At 45.1% G+C, this 23,773-nt stretch overlaps 1 protein-coding gene across 2 annotated transcripts; it reads right to left on the bottom strand.

Annotated features, from left to right (window-relative positions):
• Positions 1 to 8,943: 8,943 nt before the first annotated feature.
• On the bottom strand, positions 8,944 to 21,579 carry TOM2B (tobamovirus multiplication 2B). 2 transcript variants are annotated; one of them, XM_086490803.1, is made up of 4 exons: positions 21,315 to 21,579; positions 21,171 to 21,233; positions 9,366 to 9,425; positions 8,944 to 9,283 (listed from the first exon to the last, which is right to left on the bottom strand). In XM_086490803.1, the coding sequence occupies exons 1-4, from the start codon at positions 21,417 to 21,419 to the stop codon at positions 9,083 to 9,085; spliced, it is 429 nt and encodes a 142-aa protein (XP_086346929.1). In that variant the 5' UTR covers positions 21,420 to 21,579; the 3' UTR covers positions 8,944 to 9,082. The 2 variants fall into 2 exon arrangements, with proteins under 2 accessions (XP_086346929.1, XP_086346930.1); XM_086490804.1 differs by having other exon boundaries at positions 9,361 to 9,425; positions 21,315 to 21,562.
• Positions 21,580 to 23,773: the final 2,194 nt, after the last annotated feature.

Raw genomic sequence — 23,773 nt, 5'->3', positions numbered from 1 at the left:
CACTTAACATGACACAAAAGTGTCCAAGGACATAAAAGTGTCCTGTTACCATTCTAGTGTTAAATTAAGAAATCCCTCTTGATATGCTTAATATGTTAGCTAGAGGGTCTTTTAAAAATATAACTTTGCATTTTAGAATCTATCATGATCAAGAACTATACTCATCAAGTTGACCCTCGTAAGACTGCGATTGACGCTTTGAAAAAATCGCTTTTATAAGCTCAAGCAAAAATGAAGCAACCTTGCAGAAAATTTTAGGCGACTCTTCCACAATTTTGTTATAGATAATTGAAAGTTTCATGTGCAAAAAAATTAACTTTTGAGTGTATAAAATAATGAAAAGTTCCATGTGTTTGATATGATCATTTCAAGCATATCATTGTATACAAATATATGTTTCTGATGTATTTGTGAGTTTTAGAAAGTGATACATTGCTTGCCCTTTCCATTGAGCACTCAAGACGGTAAGTAGAAGGGCTTTGGTATGCAACAATTATATATTGGATCATTTTAAATATTCAAAACTGCATAAGAGAAAACTTTCATATTTTCATTATTGAAACATAAGCATTCAAAACCTCAAATAATATCAAACTTTCCATGTAGATCAACTAAATGTATCAAAGTACGTGGTACATACACAATTGGGGTGCTTAAAACCTTGGTTTCAATGTTATTATGGAGAACTCAAGATTTTCAAGAGTTTTTGCACGATAAAGAATTCAAGATAGAGTTCAAGCAACGAGATTTAATTGAGTTAGGGAGCCCAAAAAATACGTGATTTTTTGGTATTAACATTTAAAGTCATTTGTAGTTGTCAAATTGCACTAGAATAGTACCAATTTCATGAAGGGACCTTGGGAGACCAAAATTATGCTCTTATTCAGCACGTGCGCAAGTATGAAATTATGTCTATAACTTGCATGTGATCTTATCTTTGGAGTTCATTCCATTGTTTTGTTACACCAAGTGCTAACACTTGGCTTTTATAAACATAAAAAGGCCATCTCTACAAAAAGATATAATAATCTTATAATTTTTTTGGCAAAACAGCATGAAATTTTACTAAAATCTATGTCTTATAACGTACGAGAATTCTCTCCATATAGATTTATATTTTGATATGGAGAAAAATCCAGTGTTTTCTTTCCCTCATAACTAATTTATGATAGAAGCAAGGTGTAAAAAACTTCTTTTTAGCTTGACAAATAAATTGTGAAAACTTGGTAGAAAAACAGGACACTAGGACACTTAAGTGTCCAATTATAGAAGTAGTGTGAACATCGTAGGAAACTATGTCAAGAGACCTTATAGACTTTAGAGAGAGAGAGAGAGAGAGAGAGAGAGAGAGAATACAACGCCTGGTTGCGGTCTCTTAATGTATTGTCATCCATAATGTATCAAACTGACGCTATGAATTGAATGAACATTACGAGCGTTAATCTGAATAAGATACATCAATGTGTGTTGTGCTCCAGGCACGGCGTAGGAAAACCTTGTTGATTTATGGTATTTTGAGCTTGAAGGGTAGCGAGGTATTCTCTTGCAAAGATGTTGAATAACTCTGCATGCGGCCACATAAATATATAGGATTGTGATAATATTTGTGTGTGTGTGTGTGTGTGTGTGTGTGTGTGAGAGAGAGAGAGAGAGAGAGAGAGAGAGAGAGAGAGCGCCTTACTTGGATAGGAGATCATGTCTCCTTCCTTCATCCTGCAAACACGCTGCCCTCGTCCCATGCATCTTTTAACGTTGAAAACCGTTCACCATTTGCAGTAAAGGTGGGTGGAATTAAGCCTCATGGATACGCTTCGTGGAGAGAGAGAGAGAGAGAGAGAGAGAGAGAGAGAGAGAGAGATCCAATCATCAGACTCCATAGAACTCTTTACTAATATCCTGCAGCGCCTGGACACAGCTGCGGCTGAGCTGACATTCCTCATGGCAGTGCTGGTGCTGAACAGATTTAAGTCCTTCATGTCGGCACTGACGTTCTGGGCATGCTGGACAATTTTGCTTGTCAAGCTTCTCACGGACTTCTCTGTCTGCCCCGGCTGGAAGTGGCTCACTTCTTACATGCACAGCAGGGGCTGCAGAAACCTGCAATGCTGCCTTAGAGCAGATCCACCTCCCCTTCAGCTGCAGGGCCAGACGATCAGTGATTAGACCTCATAATTACTGGGCTGATCGGGTAAGAGGGGACGTCTCTGCGCAGTGCATCAAATTCACGCTCACCACAGTGCTTGCAGGTGATGCCTACATATTCGGTCTAATCCTGTCTCCTGGATGCTCGATGCCTCCCTGCTCTGAGAGGGCCATGGAGAGAATAATGGGCCTAGCTGTGCTGGTGATGGTGCTGGAAGGAACTCCCGTGCTACTGTCTGATGGGCTGTTTAGGGGCTCTGTTGTGAAGAGAATGGAGAGATCCTCCGCCATGCCATCGCTTTGTTCAGGCGCGACCCTGACCTCACCTGGCTTCACTGGGCTTTCATCCTGCAGAACTTACATGCCTCTGCCTCCAGCGCTATGCTGGTCACCACAGGAGGCCTTCTGGTCGGAGGCAACTTTGGCAGTTTCATGTGGCTCTGCTAGTCCATTATTGTCATCGAGCCTTACTTGGATAGGAGATCATGTCTCCTTCCTTCATCCTGCAAACACGCTGCCCTCGTCCCATGCATCTTTTAACGTTGAAAACCGTTCACGTGGAGAGAGAGAGAGAGAGATCCGATCATCAGACTCCATAGAACTCTTGCTTCTACCTGCACCTTCTCTAACTCCTCAAGAGACGAAGACGACAATGATTGGCTCTTTAACCGTTTTTTAATATTTGCTTTTATGAATTTTGTGAGTTCAACATTGAGCATTGAGCTGCGGCCTCCATTCGCCACGTGGCTCTTTCCTGGAAAGCCACTTTCCATTATACAAGTGCATTGCACAAGAAGTTTTGGACAAATTCTCACAATAATTCCCACATTGTGACTTACCCCAACATCATGAGCTTCTGTGAGGGAGGCACCTCATACCTAGCTAGGTACGATTGGGGGCAGGGACTGCCGGCCCGGTGGTCCTCTGCCCCCAATCGTACCTAACTAGGTATGCGGTGCCTCTCGAGCAGAAGCTCATGATGTTATTCATTGTATGAAAAACACTTGAAAAGACTCTGTTTTCCTACATGAGAAAATTTCTAAATCTTCTTGTGCAAATTGCTCGCATGCTTGTTGCTAGAGTAGAGGTGGAGGTGAAGGTGGACAGAGTTGATAATGGTTTGTGCTTATTCCGTCAAGGTCGCTGGTCAGGGGGCTGCAAATCGCAACCCTCCATCCAACTCCATTACCCCCCATAATTTTAAGCTTGGCCATTGGATTCTACAACTCAACATGCAACAGGAAATGAGATGGCCGCTATAGACCTGCAACCACTATAACAGAGGAATGTTGTCCCATCATGCAGAGAACGGTCACCTGTTCATCCAATATAGATGCCATCCACCAGTTTTCACTAAACACACCTGCTACGAAGTGTTCTGAATAGCTCACGACCCCCCTCCTAGAAACCATTGACGGCCAAGAAAGGTCCTTGACTGACCTTTCCCCGTAATCCATGCTCCCCATGGCTCCTAGCCTCCTCGAGTCGCATGGATTACGGGGAAAGGTCACCATATTTGCGTAACGTATATAGTCTCTCTCCAAGTTGTAGCGATGAGATACACCATATTTGTGTAGCGTTATAGGCTCTCTCAAAGTTGTAGAGATGAGATCCTCGAGTCCAAGAAGACTTTGCAACAACTTGTTTCAAAACCACTCATGCTAAAAGGAGAAGCAATAGAGGACGCACAGATTACCATCCCATTATCTTGTAGTATTTGCAGCAAGCCTGTTTTGAGCACCTGCTTGCCTCCTTCGATGGTGAATGAGAGTGTGGACTCCGCTGGAAGCCACAGGGAGCATGAATTGACCATATTTGTGTATCATATATAGGCTCTCTCCAAGTTCTAGAGATGAGATCCTTAAGGCCAAGAAGACTTTACATTGCAATGACTTGTTTCAAGACCGCTCATGCTAAGAGGAGAAGCAATCTAAGAGGAGAAGCAGTAAAGGACTCTCGGATTACCATCCCATTATCTTGTAGCCTATTGGGTATGAAGGGTCCATGTAGGTTTCCATGGGCTTCTTGGTGATGCCAAGAGTAGTGCCATGAGTGCAAAGTTGTTGAATGCCCAAGGTTTGTGGGAGGCTTCTGCCATGTAAAGCTCTAGTAGCCTATTGGGTATGAAGGGTCCAGGTAGGTTTCCATGGGCTTCTTGGTGATGCCAAGAGTAGTGCCATGAGTGCAAAGTTGTTGAATGCCCAAGGTTTGTGGGAGGCTTCTGCCATGTAAAGCTGTAGCCTATTGGGTATGAAGGGCCCATGTAGGTTTCCATGGGCTTCTTGGCGATGCCAAGAGTAGTGCTATCTACAGAGAAGTGGTGTGGCAATTGAAATTCCTTCCTCGTCTACTCCATCCGGGATCGATAGTGGGACGCTAGTTGATGGGGATGTGTGTGTGTGTGTGTGTGTGTGTGTGAGAGAGAGAGAGAGAGAGAGAGAGAGAGAGAGAGAGAGAGAGAGAGAGGAATGAAATGAAATGAAATGTTATATTAACGTCTTCAAAAGGCCACAGTGACCTATGAGACCAAACTGATCCAAAAGTGGTGAGTCTGTTACAATGTCTGAAAAGTGTGAAAATGTGAAAATAGATGCGAAAAACTAAATACAAAGTATTAGCTAAACTTCTTAAGAGCATTCTGGGTGTCTGGATAGAATGATTCTAATCCTTTGTTGTAGCCTCCTCCGGTGAAGTGTGCTTCTGCATCTCGGTCGTGGTCGTCTCGATTTCCTAAGCTCAATCGCCCTGTCAATGAGGGTGCCTTTGGTATGAATGTGGGTACTCCTTTGTGCTCGCTACTGGCCTCTCGCTTCTCCTTCCATTCCTGCTTCTCTCGATTCGAAGAAATCTGTGATCTGCCTCTGAGGCTGTAGTGCTCTTTGTCTTCTCATCAGATTATCCCTGTGCCAATGTAGTTCCAGTAGGTACAGGCCTAAGCACCTTTGATCTTGGTATTGCATGACTCTATCTAGAGGTCCAAAGCCTTCTTTAAACAGGCAATGGAAACGCCCACGTATCTCATAGTATACGGTGCAGTGGCATATGTAGTGTAATTCTGTCTCCGGTTCCAATCCACATAACTTGCAAATTCTGCTCTCAGGTGGGATTCCCCTAAATCTGCCAAATTCAATTTCCAACTGGTGTGGGGATGTACGAATCTGACCAATAGCACATCTCAAACCATGAGATAGGTGGGTATCCATGTAGCTCGGGCAAATCACAAAGCCATCTTCAGATAACTGTAAGAAGTTTTCTTTGTAGTCGGTCATCTTCGTGCCCAATTCTTGTGTAGGGTCTACCCATGTCCTCTTAGTGTCCAACTGTATAAGATCCTGGCGGATGATTTTATTAATCTCCGTTCGTGTGATTGCCAGTGATGGAGCCTCAAGAGAGTATTGGAAGGGGGGTAATCTTTCCATACTGAACCCGTGTCTGTGAAACCACGAGGACAGTTGCGCATACCAGCATGATGTATCTCCTTTCATTGCTAATTGTCGAGAGGATTCGAGGGCCAATCTAGTATATCGGCAATTATCTGTATCCCATAAACCATGTATAAAGGACACTGATCTGGTAAGAGCTTCAATTTCCATTGGAGGGGCAGCTAGTTCCGCTCGGGTAATCGCGTGTGGTACGGAGGCCTTGGCTCTAATCATTCGGGAAATCATAGATACCAAAGGTCTCTCCATTGACTTCCAATTATCCTGATCCACAGATGGTCCCCAAATCTGGACCCCATAAAGCATAGCCGAAGCCACCACAGTATCAAAGAGCCAAAGTTTTGTTCGTGGTTCCTGAAACTGCACTTGTGAACACATCCTCTCCAACCCTCCCAAGGCCGCAGAGGCTCTGGACAATCTAGCATCCGCTGCTTTCTTAAGAGTAAACTTCGGTCCTGTAAATACCACACCAAGGTATGTGTATGCATCTGTGTACTCTACTGTATCCTGACCATATGCAAATGTAGGTGCCGATCTCCTAACCCACTGTGGTGTTGTGTTAAACACCATAACTTTGGTTTTACCCAAATTTACCGACAGTCCACTGTCCTACGCGAATTTATGTAATGCATCTAACTGCCTCTGCATTCCATCTGGTGATTCTGCTATCAATACAATATCATCTGCATACAACAACAAAGGGATCCATGACCCTGCAAGTTAAGCACCTTTGTCACCCTCTCTATCAATGTAATCTGATACCTCATCTATATACGTACCAAATAAAGTAGGGGATAGTGGGCATCTCTGCTTTACTCCAACGATGGAATGAACAATGTCGGAATCCCCTTCTGGAGTACGTACATAACCAGTTACTGACCCGTATAAGGCCGTGATCCCCCAGATAATCTCTTTGGGGACCCCTAACTCTTGCATTCTGCGCAACAATCTGGCCCTTGGTACTGTATCAAAAGCTTTCCAAAAATCCACAAAGCAACAATACATCCTTCTCCCGCTTGCTCTTCCTTCCTCAATAATGGCTTTGAGCGTAAGAATGTGATCTAAAGTGGAATAACCCCTCCTGAATCTAGCTTGTCCTGTTGCCCTTATGCCCTCATTCTCTACCCATCTACTCAATTTTTGTTCCAGAATGGATGCGTACAGTCGGGTCAATGTGTGACCCACCATAATGGTACGGTAGTTCCCGGGTATCATAGGATCCCCTGACTTGAAAATAGGTACGATAGTAGATAATTTCCAAGATTCAGGTAATCCTTCACACATGACCCGATTAAACAAACGAGCAAGGACTTCTGAAAGTAGATCCCTTGCATGGATCAGATGTTCTGCTACTAAACCCTCATGATCATATGCTCTTCTTGTCTTCATCTTATCAATGGATTTTTCCACCATTTCGGCAGTAAAGAAAGTACTAGTAGCAGGGCGTGGCTCTAGCGGATCTGGTAATGGAGGCTGTCCAGATACCGTATATAATGATGTTACATATTGACCCCAAATCTCAGGAGAAGTAATTGTCGAAGGTGATGAGTGCTCGTGAAATAAACGCCAGGCCTCATGTGAGTCCTGACTCAAAAAGAGCTGATATAAATCCTTCTCCAGTTTGGCTAAAAATGCCCTTTTCTTGCGACGTACTATACGTCGAAGAGCAATCCGAGACTGCTTATACGTGATGATCCCAAGTGTAAGCTCTTTCTGGACCTGGGTTCTCGTCTCTCTGCATTCCTCGTCGTACCAATTGTTTTGAGGCATGTTCCCAGATCCTCTCTTCTGATCAGGCTGAGTATGTGGGTATGCCTCTTGTGCTGCTCCATGTAGTATCTCTGTTAGTTGAGAAGTAATCTCCTCTACAGTATATACTCGCTCATCTGCCCACATCCTATTATAGATCTGTTCCACATAGACTGAATAAGTCTCCGGCGTGAAAGTATATCTTGTGTGTGTCTTCTTCCTTTGGACTTGAGAGGCATTGTATTGGAAGGAGATTGATAAGGTCAAGAGAGCATGATCCACTGTAATCCCAACTGGTCTGGGTCCCACCTTAAAGTCCTCGATACTAGAAATAAAGCTTGGTGAAGTCATGACATAATCCACTGTACTGGCCCCATGCCTGTGCGGGAAGCATGTGAATCCCCCAGATAAAGGGAAATTCTCTATACCATTAAGTATGGCCAAACCATGTGTAGTTGCCATCTCCATGAGATGTCTCCCATATTCAGTGTGTTCTTTATCTTGTGAATTTCTAGTAAGCCCCTCCTGTGATAAATCCACTTCTCTGAGCATTTCCTCAGAAGTATCATAGAATACTGCTTGAGAGTTGGCCGTTCTGGCATTAAAGTCTCCTAAGAGAACGATGTCTCCATCTCTAGAGAACTCCCATATGTCATTATTCAATATGGAGAAAGGGGACTGTCCTTTAGGTGAGGAGTAGACTGATGTACTTGGAGGGAAGTAGCATATAGCGATATATAGAAATCTACCTGTCTCGGCTCTCATTCTCACCCACATATACCTTGCTTGTTCATCTTTCTTGATAATCTGTAGTAGTGGTCTCAGCTCCTCTTTAAATAAGACTGCTACTCCTCCTGAACCCCGGCTACCTCGTAGAGATCTCTTGTCTGGTCGACCAACTGTTTCCCATAAATACCCCTTCACATGTGGCATAAGAGAGAGAGAGAGAGAGAGAGAGAGAGAGAGAGAGAGAGAGAGAGAGAGAGAGATGAAATGTTTTATTAACGTCTTCAAAAGGCCAAAATGACCTATGAGACCAAAAAGTTACAATTGGTGAATCTGATACCATGTCTGAGTACGGAAAGTACAAAGAACTAAGACTAAAAACACTTAAGGAAATGAATTTGAAGCTGATCCGGAGCTGAAAAGAAAGAGAGAGAGAGAGAGAGAGAGAGAGAGAGAGAGAGAGAGAGAGAATCAATATTCCACTTCAGCACCATTGGAGCCGGAAAAAAACTTAAGACATGTAAAAAAGGCCAATTGAAATACATCATAGAATTCTGATGAGAAGAACTTCAGAGAATCCAATAGCCAAAATCACAACCATGTCAAATAATGAATAAGGGAATGTCTATCATACAAACAAGGCATCTTCTGGCAAAGAACTAAAGAAGTTAATATAATAGAGAGAAGTTCCAAATGACAAGGGAAACCATTTAGAAGCTTGAAATCAAATGAGATCCTAAATCATAACCCGCACACCATATACCAAAAGTGGGAGAACTGCTACCTACCACCATCACCACTTTTGTGTCTATAAAAGCAACTTTTGTGTAAATTCTTGTTTACAAACAAACTCAACAAAACCTTTGAAGGATTTGTTCACAAAGCATTTAAAAAGTTCAATAAAAAATTTAAAAATAAATATTTCATATAAAAATACAATTTTTCCAAAGTCATTTATAGTCTTCAGCGGTCCCAAGGTCTCAGCAGTACGCAGTACCAAGGAACTGAAAAAGCAATCTTAAAGCTCAATTTGTAATGTACAAGTGGAAGGTAAAGCATGTTAAACTATCCGAATGTACAAAAATAATAGATGGAACAAGGGCTGAACGCAATAGTTGACAAGTAATCAAAGATCTTGCTGATTTCCATCTTTTCAAGGATTTGACTGCTTGTCTGCATTCGTCTGCTGGTTCAAAAGCGAAAGGATCGTCTCTAGTTCTGAGAAGCTGCATGAACATCAAAGGGATCATAAAGAAAGGCTCTGCTTCTCTTCCCAGGAAAAAAAAACGTGAATTTGGGGTACCTTACAAGAGACTTATCTGAATGAGCATCCAAGGCAGCAATAACCCCTGGCATTTGCTGCAGAAGCTGGTCGTCAAAAATGGGATAAAAAAAGCAATTTAGTCAGCAAGTCGCAAATTTATGTCATTTACTTCATTTAGTAAATAAAGATCTACCTTCCAACCAGCCATATTGAATAGAATGTGCTAAACTTGGAAGACCATAAATCGATATGCATCACACAACTCAAGGGGCAGAGCTTGGTCTAAGCTCAGAATGCGCTGAAAATTCGTCTAAACCAGCCAGGCAGTCGCTTTCTTTCTTTCGAGTCAAAACACTTGCCACCAGGATTTCGATGTGTCTGCCAGCGTCCTTACCGCTTCTACCCAATTATCCAAACAGCCTCTCGTCATTGAGTCGGGATATCAGCTGTAGCTGAAGAGGTGCCATGTGCCAAGCGAAATAACAACTGGAACAGAGTTTTACACAACCGGAACAAATCTGCAACTTTTAAATACAACCAAAAAACAGAACCAAACACTGGAGAAGAGACACAGTAAGGGGGAGTTCCCCACTCAGATGCACTGGCCTGTAACGTAGGCATCCCTTGCAGTACTTATGTTTATTGATTCGAGCTGAGTGTAGAACTACCGGTGTAAGCCCACTAGCCAACTCTGAGTGAAGCACGGCTCACCCCCGTTACCTATTTAAACGAACTTGGCCTCTCAAAGAGAAACGCTTTACCATTTTCTTTACAAAGTGTGAAAAGCACTGAAAATTAATAGCTTTCATTATCGGTCACCAAAAGCACTCAAAAAGTCAACGCCTTCAATTACTGATGCCCCAAGAGCTCCCAGCCTAACACGCTGCGTCAGCACCTGATCTACTCTGCCACGTCATCATCTGTACGGTCCTGTGAATCTTGGTGTGGTTTACGGGCCATACCGTACGATCTCGGTGCCGATAGGCTCGGGCTATTCCTCTTCTCCTCAAGAAAAGTGCACATCTGCCACACAATCACAAAATCCCATAAATTTGCGGCACAACTAATGGGCATAGCCTTGGGCTCAACTTGGCTGTGCTCTTCCTCTTATGCTCTAGTCGAGTGAAGGTCATGCCACATCACCAAGTTGTGACATTAGACATTCTCGGGATTCATCAGCAATGATAATGATTCTAGTGCATCAGATACATCTGTATAGAGGTCAGTGCAGCCTTGGATGTGTGACTAGATAGATCAATGTGGATCCAGAATGACATCTGAAGTTGAGTGCGGACCAAGACGTGAATGTTTGTTAGAGGGAGCTGAATGTAAAGAACCGGCGTTCTCACATCTTCCCCCCCAATCTAAGGGACGGGCAAGTCATACCTCCAGCGACAAGCTCTGTTTGAATAAAATGATCGAAAAACGCCGAACCTGTGACACGTGGCAGCTGTACGGCAGGCCTGTGAAATGCGGCGCAAAAAGCGGGATGCTGTACGGAATTCCTGAAAAAGCATTGGCTGATTTACGTAGGCTGAAATTAGCAGCTTTTGGGGTCCAATTGCTTTATTTTGGAAGGCTTTTCACTAAAAGCTTTTGGGGCTCTGCTTTTGGCATCCCTTGTAAACCTTTATAAGTGTGGCCAAGCCTCCCACGTCTGAGAGCATCTGGACGTAGAGTCTGAGAGTGAGAGCCTCCCACTCATGTGTACTTTGAGTTGCAGATTAATACAAAAAGAAATACCGAAAGGGGCGCCAGTCTTTGGGGCCAATATCTCTAGGCATGGAACTTCATCGGGCCGTGTCGAATCAATAGTGAACTGTGAACTGTTTTGAAGTGAATTCTTGTCCTGTTGTGTAGAATCTTGATTTGGAGTGTCCAAGTCTGTTACATGATTTCCTCTACTTTGCCTTCATCCAAACCAATTAGAGTGCACAAAAGCCACTCCCGGATGCTCACGCTCAAGCTCCATAGTTGCCCTTCGTTCTTCACGGTCTCTATCCATGGCGGCACGTTGAGCCTCTTGTTGTAGCATCATCTCCATCATAGACTTAACCAAAGTCTCCATAGGGCTTGGTGCAATCTGTGGTGTAGATGGGGATGGGGGAGGATCGGGGAACGATCCAGACTTCGTCTCCTCCAACTCCACTCTTCGTCTCCTCCAACTCCACTCTCATCACCTTCACGCGAAGTATCCATTCCGCTTTTGGTGATGACCATGCACTGAGTACTTAGGTACTTGGGATACTTGGATTCTTGGGGTAGTTGGGTACTTGGGTTCTTGGGGTACTTTGGTTCTTGGGTACTTAGGGTACTTGGGTTCTTGGGGTACTTGGGTAGCTGGGTACTTGGGTTCTTGGTACTTGGTACGGCTTGCAATCTACGTTTAAGAAGACTTTTCTCTTATCCAAGCTCAACTCCTTCCTAGGTGCACCCCTTGGCGGTCTTGCGTTCACACCAAGGTTGTTTTTTCCCACCTCACGTCGATTGGCATGCCGCTAAGTGCAAGGTCCGCTCTCAATGAGTGAAAAGAGGAACAAGGGGAGGCTGGACAAGCCCTTCTTTTCTGAGTTACCTGCCACTCTTCAAAAACACACATTAGGGATTGACACGCCCAAGTCGTCTTCGGTTACGTGCGATCACAACAAGCAAAAAAAATTTCTATGGTTCTTTGTGCTTCATTCCTTGAGTGATGATACTAAACACTGCCAAAAAGCACTCATACCAATGTATTATGCAACGGAAGTGAATGATGGTGTATGCTCAGGATGAATGTTCAGTGGGTGCTCAAGGTTCCTTTTACTGACGGGAAGGGAGAGCCTTCCTTGACTTAATGAGAGATTGTGCAATGACCAAACAAAACGAGTGGAAACTGTAGAGAAGTGCTGAGAGTGATACACACACACACACACACACACACAGACGACACCAGATGGGGTCCCAAACCCCCCTCCAAGGGCCCCCCTCTCTATTGCTAGAGAGGTATTTACTTTAGATTTAAGTCTGGTACAATGGTTCAAAATGATGAGATGCTTGTCAACGACGATTACGACAACGACAAGGCTAATGGGCTGAAATCTGAAAACGTTACTGATCTGAGGGCTGAAAACTGAAACGCTGAAGTGGTTGCGGCGAGGATCTATTGCGGAATGCGGTACGGGTTCTGCGAGGCTAAGGCTGAAAATGCTGATGCCTGATATGGGAAACGCTAGTGCTTGGGCTGAAAACATTGTTGTAGATGGTGCAAAAACGTTGGATCTGCTGATCTTGAGAGATCCGCTTCTCTGGTCCCTTGTGTTACGTCCCCATGTCAAAGTCGACGATGCGGAAGCGTAGAGACTAAGGAGAGAGAGAGAGAGAGAGAGAGTCCTGAACCAATCAACCTTCGCAATGAATAACTGAAAGTGTATACAATGGAGGCAAGGGGTTGCTTATATAGCAATCCCTGTAAATTGCCCTACCCAAGACTTTGACAAATAAGTAAAATAAATAACTAAAAGCCAAACTAAATAATGGAATCAGATTGGGCAGTTCACTTGAGATGCCTAAACTTTAACACCCTCTCTGCAGCTCATAGTGGACATCAGTAGTGAGACCAAGTCGATGAAGAAGCTACCGTGGACACCCTAGCACCGGCCGGGATACTGGATACACCTTGGTGTTGCTCTCCTCAACTTTGTACCTGAAAGTAATGCCATCTTCAGCATCGGTTGCCTTTGTAGAAACTTTGAACTGTAGACCACACTACGTCCAATAATCCCCATTCGTGAACTATAAACACATCACGTCCAAAATATAGAACTCCAAGATAATGAACTGCTGGAACACATCCTATCCATAATCTGACCAACAACAATGAATTGGCACCCCTATCCGTAGTGTTTTAGACGTCTGATTGGTTCCTTGCCAGATGCATGTGCATTGAACTCCGACCTACAGGTCCAAACACCATAAACAAGGGTCCAAATTAATTATAGGGAGCACTGCTTGCCCCTCTCTGCCACTCACAAGCCTCTCTCTGCTTGAAGCTAGTGGTGACACCTGTCATTTGACTAAAAATCTGACGTCGAGGCCACTGTGGCCACTGCCATGAGTGGCATGTCGATCTCCTCTGTCAAATCTTTATTACCGTAATATTTGTCCAGCTTGCCTTTATCCTTGTCTTCCTGTGAGTTCCTGCTTTTGCCTTTGGCTTCAAACTCTCGAGCCAAACAAAGCGCCGAATCACAATCATGACTGTGGTCGTACCTTCCGGGTACCGAGGCAACTAACCGAGTACTAGTACTGCCATCCTTGTCCAGCTGACCTTTGCCGCTATCCTCTAGAGAACTCCTCCATTTGCTTTTGACTTCACAAACTCAAGCCAAACAATATGTCGGGTTCCTTGACAACAGTGCCCTTGCATAGGCCGCTAAATGGATGGTTGACAATCTGTTATCCATAGATTTTGGTTGTCTTTGGTCGATGTCGTCGCAGGTGCTTGAGCAAGGGGAGGCCATTTTGAAGTTGCAAGATCTGGTAATCGGGTACCTTCTCGCACTCCAAAAAATAGCCATACAAACCAAGCCGAAAAAGATCCAAGCCGCATCAACTCCACAGCAAAGGAAACCCCACACGCAATGGGCTCCGCACAATCTGCTATCCATCTCTAAAATCCAAAACTCTGTCATCGATAGCCGCTTCGCAAGTTTGCCCTGTGGTAGGCCTCGAACAAATCCAAAGCTCCAAAATAAACTGTGCATAGCAAGGCGGCTAAGAGTTCCATCCAGGCTGCACAAAATCCGCTCCACGGCTTATGCCAAACTGCTCCACAATCCGCCTTTTCAACTCCCAAGCCACACCTCAATCCGCCTTTCACAGGCCAAAGTGTGGCCGCACAAATCCCAATCTGCTCCGCCAAGTGTGGCAAATAGGGCGCTCCCCAAACTGCTCCAAACCTCCTCAAGTCCTCAATTGGCACGAAGCTGCTCCAAGACTAGGCTGCTACTCTCCTTCTCCGCTCCAAACTGTCGCCAAGCTAGGCCACTGGTCTAGCGTTTCAAAACGTTGGCCTATGATGGATGAGCAAAACGCCCAGCGTTTTAAAACGCTAAGGGCAGTGAGGGATTTTCTGGCAACAAGATGGACTAACGGGGTAGGGGGGGCGATGGGCGTCTCCTCTTCTTCTTTGCTCCTTCGGGACAGGTCCTTCACCAAGGTCTTCAACGGAGACTTTGCTCTGATACCATGTCAAAGTCGACGATGCAGAAGCGTAGAGACCAAGGGGAGTTGAGCACGAGAGAGAGAGAGAGAGAGAGAGAGAGAGAGAGTCTCCTGAACCAATCAACCTTGGCAATGAATAACCGAATGTGTATACAATGGAGGCAAGGGGTTGCTTATATAGCAATCCCAATAAATTGCCCTACCCAAGACTTTGACAAATAAGTAAAATAAATACCTAAAAGCCAAACTAAATAATGGGATCACATTGGGTAATTCACTTGAGATGCCTAAACTTTAACGCCCCAGATGTTAGGATGGGCGCCTACAGTTCGGTCCGGCCACTGTGAACATGGCCCTTTGGTTATGAAGTCCTATAAATAGGACTTGAGTCTCATTTGTGAGACATCTTGTGTGATCACCACACTTGGACTCTTGGCCCTTGGCAACTTTGCCTGCACACCCGTACTAGCGTGGGTACGCTGGTTCAAGAGGGCATGTGGGTGTACCTTAAGGTACGGAAGGATTCCAAAACGAGCCGAATGGGCCAATGCTCAAAATTGTCTTCTCGTTATTGTGGTCCGTTTCAGATCACAAGGAAGATAAGTGGGGTTTCTTATAAGTTGGGACCTACCTTCAAGCATGGTTGTTCATCTTGTGTTCCACGTGAGCCATCTGAAAGAAGGGCTGGGGCAGGATCACTTAGTAACTCCTCCTGAGCAAGTCCCAAACTTAGAAGACACCACCCATTATATTCCACTCGAACCCAAATCGGTTCTTGATCAAAGGGGTCCGCAAGTCTCGCAAGTCTTCGTACCCCGATCAAGTGGAAGCATCGTCCGAACTCCCAAGCCACTTGGGAGTCAGTTAGATCGTTACAGAATCATTTCCCCGATTTATAACCAAGGATATTGCTGAGGACAACAATTAAAAATAAGGGGGGAAGTGTTACATCCCCAGACATCAAGATGGACGCCTGCAATTATGGCCGGCCAGTGTGAGCATGGCCCTTTGGTTATGAAGTCCTATAAATAGGACTTGAGTCTCATTTGTGAGACATCTTGTGTGATCACCACACTTGGACTCTTGGCCCTTTGGCAGCTCTACCCGCTCACCCGTACTCCTGTGGGTTCGGTGGTATGGGACACCGGCTTGTTTGGCTGCAGGCTCCCAGGCTCAGTGGTGAGCCCGTATTGGCTCTATGGCTAGGAGGTGAGCCTAATGTCCGCTCACTACGTGTGTCTAGGTGTGAGTTTGGCTTGTGCCATGTCATGTGTGCGGGATGGATCCAGCCAAGGTCTAACACCCTGCCTCGCTTCTAGCGCCCAAAGGGTCTCTTATATAGGTGCAAATAGCTGGGTCGAGCAGTGTGACAAAAATCCCACGATCTAGGAAGTTGCAGGGTCACCTTTTAATAAATTGCCTGACAAGAGGTGGTCCACGCAGTTGGGGAAAATGCTCTAGTGCGGTGAAAATGCTTGGTGTAGGGTACCAATGCTAATGCTAATGGGTTGTGAACTTGTGGTATGCAACTACTCTAAGTGCCTGGACATGCACGTCCTACATATAGGCTCACAATGGTGCCAGAACACTTCCTAGGCTAACTTAAACCCTAGAAGTAGGTACAGCTTGTCCACATGCACATAGGGTTAGATGTGCACGTGACACTCTGCGTCTAGATGCCCTCAAAAAACAGGCCCAAGGGCTCTTATAAACAATACAAGGGATGTCTAAAAGCAGGGCCTCAAAAGCACTTATCCCCACCACCATTTGCTCTCAAATGCTTGCACAAATGCTTTTTGATCTTTTAGGGATTGGGCCCTCAGCTGGTGCCAATAAGTTGAAAGGGGTTTAAGTTTTTAACTCCTAACCCCTTAGGCCCCTCGGCCACATTGGGGTTCAGTTCCTTTGGGTTAGAGTTTTTAAACTTTAATCCCGTGTCCTCTCGGCCATCCTTTCTATTGGGCATGCCACATCGTGAACTTGTGACATTGGAACCTCCTGAAAGAATTGTAATCGCCCTCAATTACGCATGCAAAACAGCCAAAGGACAGAAACTTTCTTCAGTAGATATTGACTCTATGTGCCCATGCACTAGAATCCACAAAATCCATCACGTTTACAAAGACATCAATCACTGATCAAATCACATTTCTGTCAAGGGTCCAAATACAAATGATAATCATTGGAACATATTTAGCAATCACATCAAGACCGCATTGATATTTTCACAGAGGTCTTGATCTACCAAATCTCGTTCTTACTATTAGATTCATATCCTTTCTTTTCACATTTCAAGCAAACCATGCCCATGACCATCCCCGCGAGACAGTACATTCACAACGCATTGTCACGTGCACATCTAACCCTATGTGCATGTGACAAGTTACTTCATGACTAGGGTTCAGTTCAGCTTAGGAAGTGTTCAGGCACCTTTGTGAGTCTGCTCGCAAACCGTGCATGTCCAAGCACTTAGAGTAGTTGCATTTCCTCTGGTTGTACACAGCATGATCATTAGCAGTACAGTCAGAACCCATCACGAGCATTTTAGAGTACACAGAACCTATTTTCCCTATTTTAGCCATTTTTCACTTATTATTAATAAGTGACTTTGTTAGGAAACTGAGTAGGGCAATTTGGAAATATATAAGAAAGTTAGCGTTAGCACTTTCTGGCAGAAGAGGCAGTAGGAGTCCACAAACTCACAGGCACCTTCTCAGCAAGACCAACAAGAGGCCTAGCGTTTCCAGCCAACAGCAGATCAAGACAAGCCTAGCATTTTCAGCATTTGTACATCAGCTCCAGCATTTTGCAAATTGCAGATCATGCCTAGCATTAGCAGTTTGCAACAGATTCCCTAGCGTTTTGCAGCAGACAACAAGCCAGCCTAGCGTTTTTGCATTTGCAGATTACCATCAGCGTTTGATAGAACATCCATTTGCATCAGCGTTTTCAGTTTCCAGCAGTCAGACTCCGCACCGCAGCCCCCAAACCTCGCAGATCTTACCTTCCCGTAGCAGATCCTCGCCACACGATCAACTCAGCTAGCGATTGCAGATTTCAGCCCGCTATTTGCAGATTTCAGCATCTGCGTTTTCAGCGCATCGTTGTCGCATCGTTGTCATCGCCATCGTCACCGACATAGAATCAGAATTCAGCAGATACAAGATTTGCAGATTTCAGCCCTTAGCGTTTTTAGATTTCAGCTCGTCTCGTCGTCGTCCTCATCGTCGGCAAGACCATTGCATTAGACCATTGTAGAGATTTGTGCAATCAATAGTAGACCTCTCTCGCCATAGAGATTGGGGCCCTTGGAGGAGGGTTTGACAACATTCTGGTGTCGTATTCTTCTCTCTCTACCCTCTCAGTCTCAGCACCTTCATTCACAGTGCTTACCACTTTGTTTGTGATCATTTGCACTCTCTCACTAAAGGAACGGAAGGCTCTCACTTCCGTAAGTAAAAGGAACCCTTGAGCACATTTGGAGCACTCATCTTGAGCAAAGTTCAACATTCACTTCTGTTGCACCTTACATTGGTATTAGAGCTTTGGCAGTGTTCTATATCGAAAGAACCACATAAATTTTTTTGCTTGTTGCGGTCGCACGTAACCCAAGTCCTCTTGGGCGTGCGATTCCTAATCGTGTTTTGAAGAGTGACAGGAAACCCAAGAAAGAAGGGCTTGTCCAGCCTCCCCTTGTTTCTCTTTTCCCTCATTGAGAGCGGACCGTGCACTTAGTGGCCGGCCAATCGACATGAGGTGGGAAAAAGAAAACTTGGTGTGAGCGCAAGGCCACCAAGGGGTGCGCCCACGGGAAAGAGAAGAGCTCGGGTAAGAGAAGATCCTTCTTTAGCACAGACTGCAAGCTAAAGAAAGAACTCAAGACCCTCAAGAACTCAAGACCTCAAGACCCTCAAGAACCTCAAGAACCCAAGAACCACAAGAACCCAAGTTCCTCATGAACTTAAGAACCCAAGATCTCGGTGTACGGTCATCCCCCGAAGTGGAATGGATACATCGCGTGAAGGTGATGAGCATGGAGGTGGCGAAGAAGAATTTTCCCCACCAGGAGGTTTTTCCAACTCTCCCCCTTCACCATCTACGCCAAGGATTGCACCAATTCCTATAGAGGCTTTGGTCAAGACAATGATGGACATGATGATATGACAAGAGGCGCAACGCGCAGCCTTGGATCGTGAATGCGAAGAAAGACGACAGCCTTAGAGCGTGAGCGCGGGCAAGCGCGCTTGGTGGCCGAACGAGCGCAAAGAAAGAAAAGCAGAATTGGATCGCGAGCGCGAAGAAAGACGATGAGCCTTGGAGTGTGAGCGTGAGCAAGCGCGCTTGGCGGCCGAAGACAAACGAGCGGCCTTGGAGAGCGTGAGGCGCACAGGGACCAACACATGCAAGAGTTGGTCCTACAGGTACTTACCTCGAAACCCAAGCCGGCCAAAGATGCTCGTAGTTCATCAAATAGCTCAAACAGAGATTCGGACTCCAACACCCCATCACAGAGAAGATCACGTTCAGTAAGTATGACGCTAAGATGGATGCTAGTGTTATTCATTCTTGGTTGCATCAATTTAATGCTTATTTTGCAACAACTGAGAAGACAGGGAATAGCCAGGTTTTGACGGCAGCCATGTACCTTGCTTGGTGATGCCATCAGTTGGTACCACGCATGGCAAGAGGCACAGTTGGCCGTACACCTAGAGGAAGCTGACGAAGGCGTGGCCCTTTCCTTCAATTGGGCTGACTTCCAAGACAAGCTCAAGGCGCGGTTTATGCCACCACAGTACCTAGCACCGTTGAAAGACGATTGGTGCAGTCTCAAGCAACATGGCTTGCTAGTTATGTCTTTCTCTAATCATGTTTTGCAGCTCGGCACCCAAGTACGCAAATCGGATGATGAGCGCAAGGAGGCTTTCATTTTCGGGTTGGACGACTATATCAGGTTTGATGTGGAAGTCTTCGATCCCGTAGATCTCAACAAGGCGGTAGCGATTGCTCTCGCTTAGGAGATGAAGCAAATAAGGGAAAGCCTAAGGAAAACAAGACTTCTCAAAGTACCACTCAAACTTCTCAGAACCCTCAAAATGGTAAGAACGGTAAGAATGGTAACTCTTCTAACCAATCTTCCTCTAGTCTCTCGGAAAAGAACTCACACAATGAATCTAAGGGTAAAGCTAACACAATTGCTAAACCTAAGCTCACTCCACATGAAAAAGCGGCACAAGGAATTTTAGGAAGATACATCGCGTTAGAAAAACAAAGCATTTATTCTAAGGAAGGTCGATGTTATCATTGTCACATCAAGGGTCACATAAAAAGAACATGTCCTAAGATTGAATCTAACGAATCTAAAGAACCCACAGAACCCACATCCTCTGTTAATGTCATGAATGAGAACTTGTGTCTCAAGTTTCTCATGATCCTCCCATTGATGAGTCTCTCATTAAGTGTTATGGTCATGTGAAGGGTCAACGTTTTGTCATATTGTTTGATCCCGAGAGTATGCATGATGTGATTAGTTTTTCAGCATTTGCAGATCAGCCCCAACGTTTTGTAGATTGCAGATCATGCCTGGCGTTAGCAGTTTGCAACAAATTCCCTAGCGTTTTGCAGCAAACAACAGATCAGCCTAGCCTTTATGCATTTGCCAATTACCATCAGCGTTTTGCAGATTCCTGGCGATAGAACATCCATTTGCATCAGCGTTTTCAGTTTTCAGCAATCAGACTCCGCACCGCAGCCCCCAAACCTCGCAGATCTTACCTTCCCGCAGCAGATCCTCGCCGCACGGTCAGATCAGCCAGCGTTTGCAGATTCAGCCCGCTATTTGCAGATTTCAGCGTCTGCGTTTTCAATGTATCGTCGTCATCGCCGTCGTCACCGAAAACCCCACAGCCCAACAAGGAAAAAATATCTATATAGGGCACCCAGTACAAGGTGGACAGCCGGCCCAAAAGATGGGCGGCCGGACAATGCAGCCTGTATGCATATGCAAGCATGGGTGGCCAGCCCGGAGACATACTAGCCGTAGATGTATGCCCTAGACCTGAGTGCAGCAGAGTGGTGTAAATCTAACATTAGGCCCCTCAAGCCACATCTTCTAGGTTCAGTTCCTTTGAGTTAAGAGTTTTTAATGTCCTCTCTGCCATTTCTTCCAGTTGGGCACACCGCATCACCAACTTGTGACACAAAATCATCGAAAATACGCCTTTTACAATGTGCCTTGCAAGTTCAAAGGAGAGTGTACTCTTCACACCAACAAGTTTTTCAAGCTACTTCTACACAGTTCCCGCAGCAATAAGTTCCCAAAAACATTCAGAGTAAGCATAAAAAACATGGAGGCATATACTGTTATCTCTTTCCATGTTGCACTAGCATTTAGGCATATAGACCACAATCAATTCCCTTTCTGTTTTTGCCTAGCTCTGCACAAGGCACTTAGTTGTGCATACTGAGGTCAAAGTGACAATATGGCGTACAACTGCCACTTCTAAAGAAAACAATTGGTGGGTAGATTGTAATGTGGGGATGTCTGTTGGCTTTTTCTGCAAAAAGAGCAATATCCAACCTCCTAATTATATCAAACAAGAATCCCTAGTCAAAATTCACAACAACTATGGTGTAGCAAGCAAACTCACCACTCCTGTATTCTTGATGCTTGAAGCTTTTGCCAATAGTTCCTTGGGCAGCTTAGCATTAGCCTGGCAGGGAAAGAGATGTAGCTATTTGTAAGACAGATCGCCGGAGCCACCTCTCTCTCTCTCTCTCTCTCTCGGTCTTACCTGGATAGGGGAGGTGTTACGGATGAGCTCTGCAAGGTTGTGGACGGAGAGGACACTCTGAGAAAGCCTATCGGCCACCTTTGCAGTTGTCCCCTCGAAGGCCATCGGTGTTGTCTTTTCCTTTGGGCTCAGCTCATCTCTAAACTATCAATCAATGCTAGCTCCGTTGATAGAGCAAGAGCATCATGCACCTAGGGTCTTGATTTCAACCTCCCTCGACAAATTGGGTGACATGTAGCCCTTAAGGACTATTCCCCAAGTATATATGATGGGTCAGCAAAACTTATCCCGCCTAAAGGTTGGCCAATCGGATGCTCCACCCCACAAAGGTGTGAGTTTTTGTTTCAAGTCGTAGGTATCTCTCTATGAACCAAAAAAACTCAACTATTAATTTTTTTAAATTTTATTTTTTATTTAACTTAATATACTTAATGTACCTTGGAGGCCCTTATCACATGGCATAAGGAGAGGGATTGGAAAAGGAAGGCAAAGAAAGAAAGAGAGGGGGGACCCTGGCATGGGTAGTCAGGAGTGGATTGGGTGCTAAGTAAAGGCTCTGTGTGTGTGTGTGTGTGTGTGTGTGTGTGTGTGTGTGTGTGCGCGCGCGCGCGCGCGCGCGCGCAAGAGCTCCATCCCCTGTCCATACGACAAGCGCCACACTTGTCATAATAAATAATAGTCACACATAAAAAGAATCTATTAATAATTAATAGGATCCCCCCTAGGCTTTGCCCTTCCCTCTGTCCACGACCTCTCCTCAGGTCCCGACTAGCTCTCTAACCCTCACACACACACACATAGAGAGAGAGAGAATGTGTAGACGTCTCACGCACTCAAGAAAGAGATAGAGAAAGAGGTTATGGACAAGTGTCTCATGAGAGAGAGAGAGAGAGAGAGAGAGAGAGAGAGAGAGAACTAGTGTTGTAAGAGAGCCCAACTTTTGGGAAAGTGACGGCGAATTAAGCTAGAGTTCTTGCACACATAGAGAGAGAGAGAGAGAGAGAGAGAGAGAGAGAGAGAGAGAGAGAGAGAGAATAAGAGAGATAGATATGTAGATAGATTTAATTATCGTCCACGGAGGTCAAATATGACCCATGGGACCAAAACAAAACATTACATCTATTCTTTCGAGGTGGAAGCGTTAGATACATATCAATTAGGGACTGAGGGTCCATCAGGGGTAAATGAAAAAGGAAAGGATAAGAACAAGAACAAAACCTAAGGGGGGTCAGGTGGAAGGGGAGGTGGCTTGGGAGTTTGAAACTCCTAAATGATGGCTTTACCGCCACGATAGACTACCAATTCACCTTGTTTACGAGCTTCATGCATCTTTTTGAGCTCGCTTGCTTTACGCTTGAGTTGGGTTGCAGTCAATTCCTCTGAGATCTAAAGCTTTGTCCCCTTGAGGTGATAGGATTGGCGTAGCAACCTCGTCCATTCTTCTTTGTTCTTGAAAGTGAGGATGCATTGGCCAGGAGGCACTCGCCTATGTGTGTCGTTGATCCAAGAGACAGTGTCAGGCTCGATGTTGATTGGTGGAAGAATTTCATTGAACTTGATGATGGATTCTTCGAGGGTATCCTCCTCGATGCACCATGATGAGGAGAGTCCTCCAATTCTAATCTTGAGGGCAAGGGATTCTTGTATCCGGCATTCTTGTAAGGCTCCTTGTATTTTGCTGTCAATCTTCTTATGCGATGCCGCATTGGCTTATTTTTTAGATGTCTTGACAGTCTCAGTGAGAGAAGCTTCAACTTCGAGTTTCTTTGCGAGCAAAGTTTCACTCTACTTTGCCTTTGTATCCTCAAGCTTACTCAAGCGTTTTTTCAGTTCAACATTCTCCAAAACAAGTTCTTGGATTTGAGCCTCTAGGGCCGTGATCCTTGCGTCCTGGCGAGCTGCGGGATCCTTCCTGGACGCAGCTGCCACAGCAAGAAAAATCTTGCGTGTGCGGAAAATCTGTGTGTTGAAGGAAGACATGACTGAAGAATCTTCAATCTGCTGTGCGAAAACCTTTGAGTCTGTGGCTAAGCTCTACTTTGTGAAAATATGTTGTGAGACCCTACTCTTGTGGCCTTTCAAAGTGACCTTAGTGCTAACTCAAGTCGAGCTCTTCTCACTGAAGTCGAAAAGGAAAACTCTACTAACTAGATGAAAGGGGTGCCAATTTTGTTGACCACGGGCATGGCCCTGCTGACCACAAGTGCAACACCGAAACAACAAAACAACGTCTGCTATCTGAGGTCAAAAGGGGTACGGTCTCTAAAATTGAAAGGGGTGTGCAACACCAAAAAAGTGTTGTCAGAAGATGAGACAGAGCTGGGCCTTAACACCCCCCCACAGGGCCGTCCCTCACCATGGGGGAGATTCTTGAAGATGGAAAGCAAGGACTGAGGCGAGAGAGAGAGAGAGAGAGAGAGAGAGAGAGAGAGAGAGAGAGAGAGAGAGAGAGAGAGAGA

The sequence above is a fragment of the Adiantum capillus-veneris genome, chromosome 19 (assembly GCF_014529385.1).
Source record: "Adiantum capillus-veneris isolate H3 chromosome 19, ASM1452938v2, whole genome shotgun sequence".
Classification (NCBI taxonomy): Eukaryota; Viridiplantae; Streptophyta; class Polypodiopsida; order Polypodiales; family Pteridaceae; genus Adiantum; species Adiantum capillus-veneris.
The sequence above is the reverse complement of the archived record's forward strand: the minus strand, read 5'-3'. Positions and strand labels throughout refer to the sequence as shown.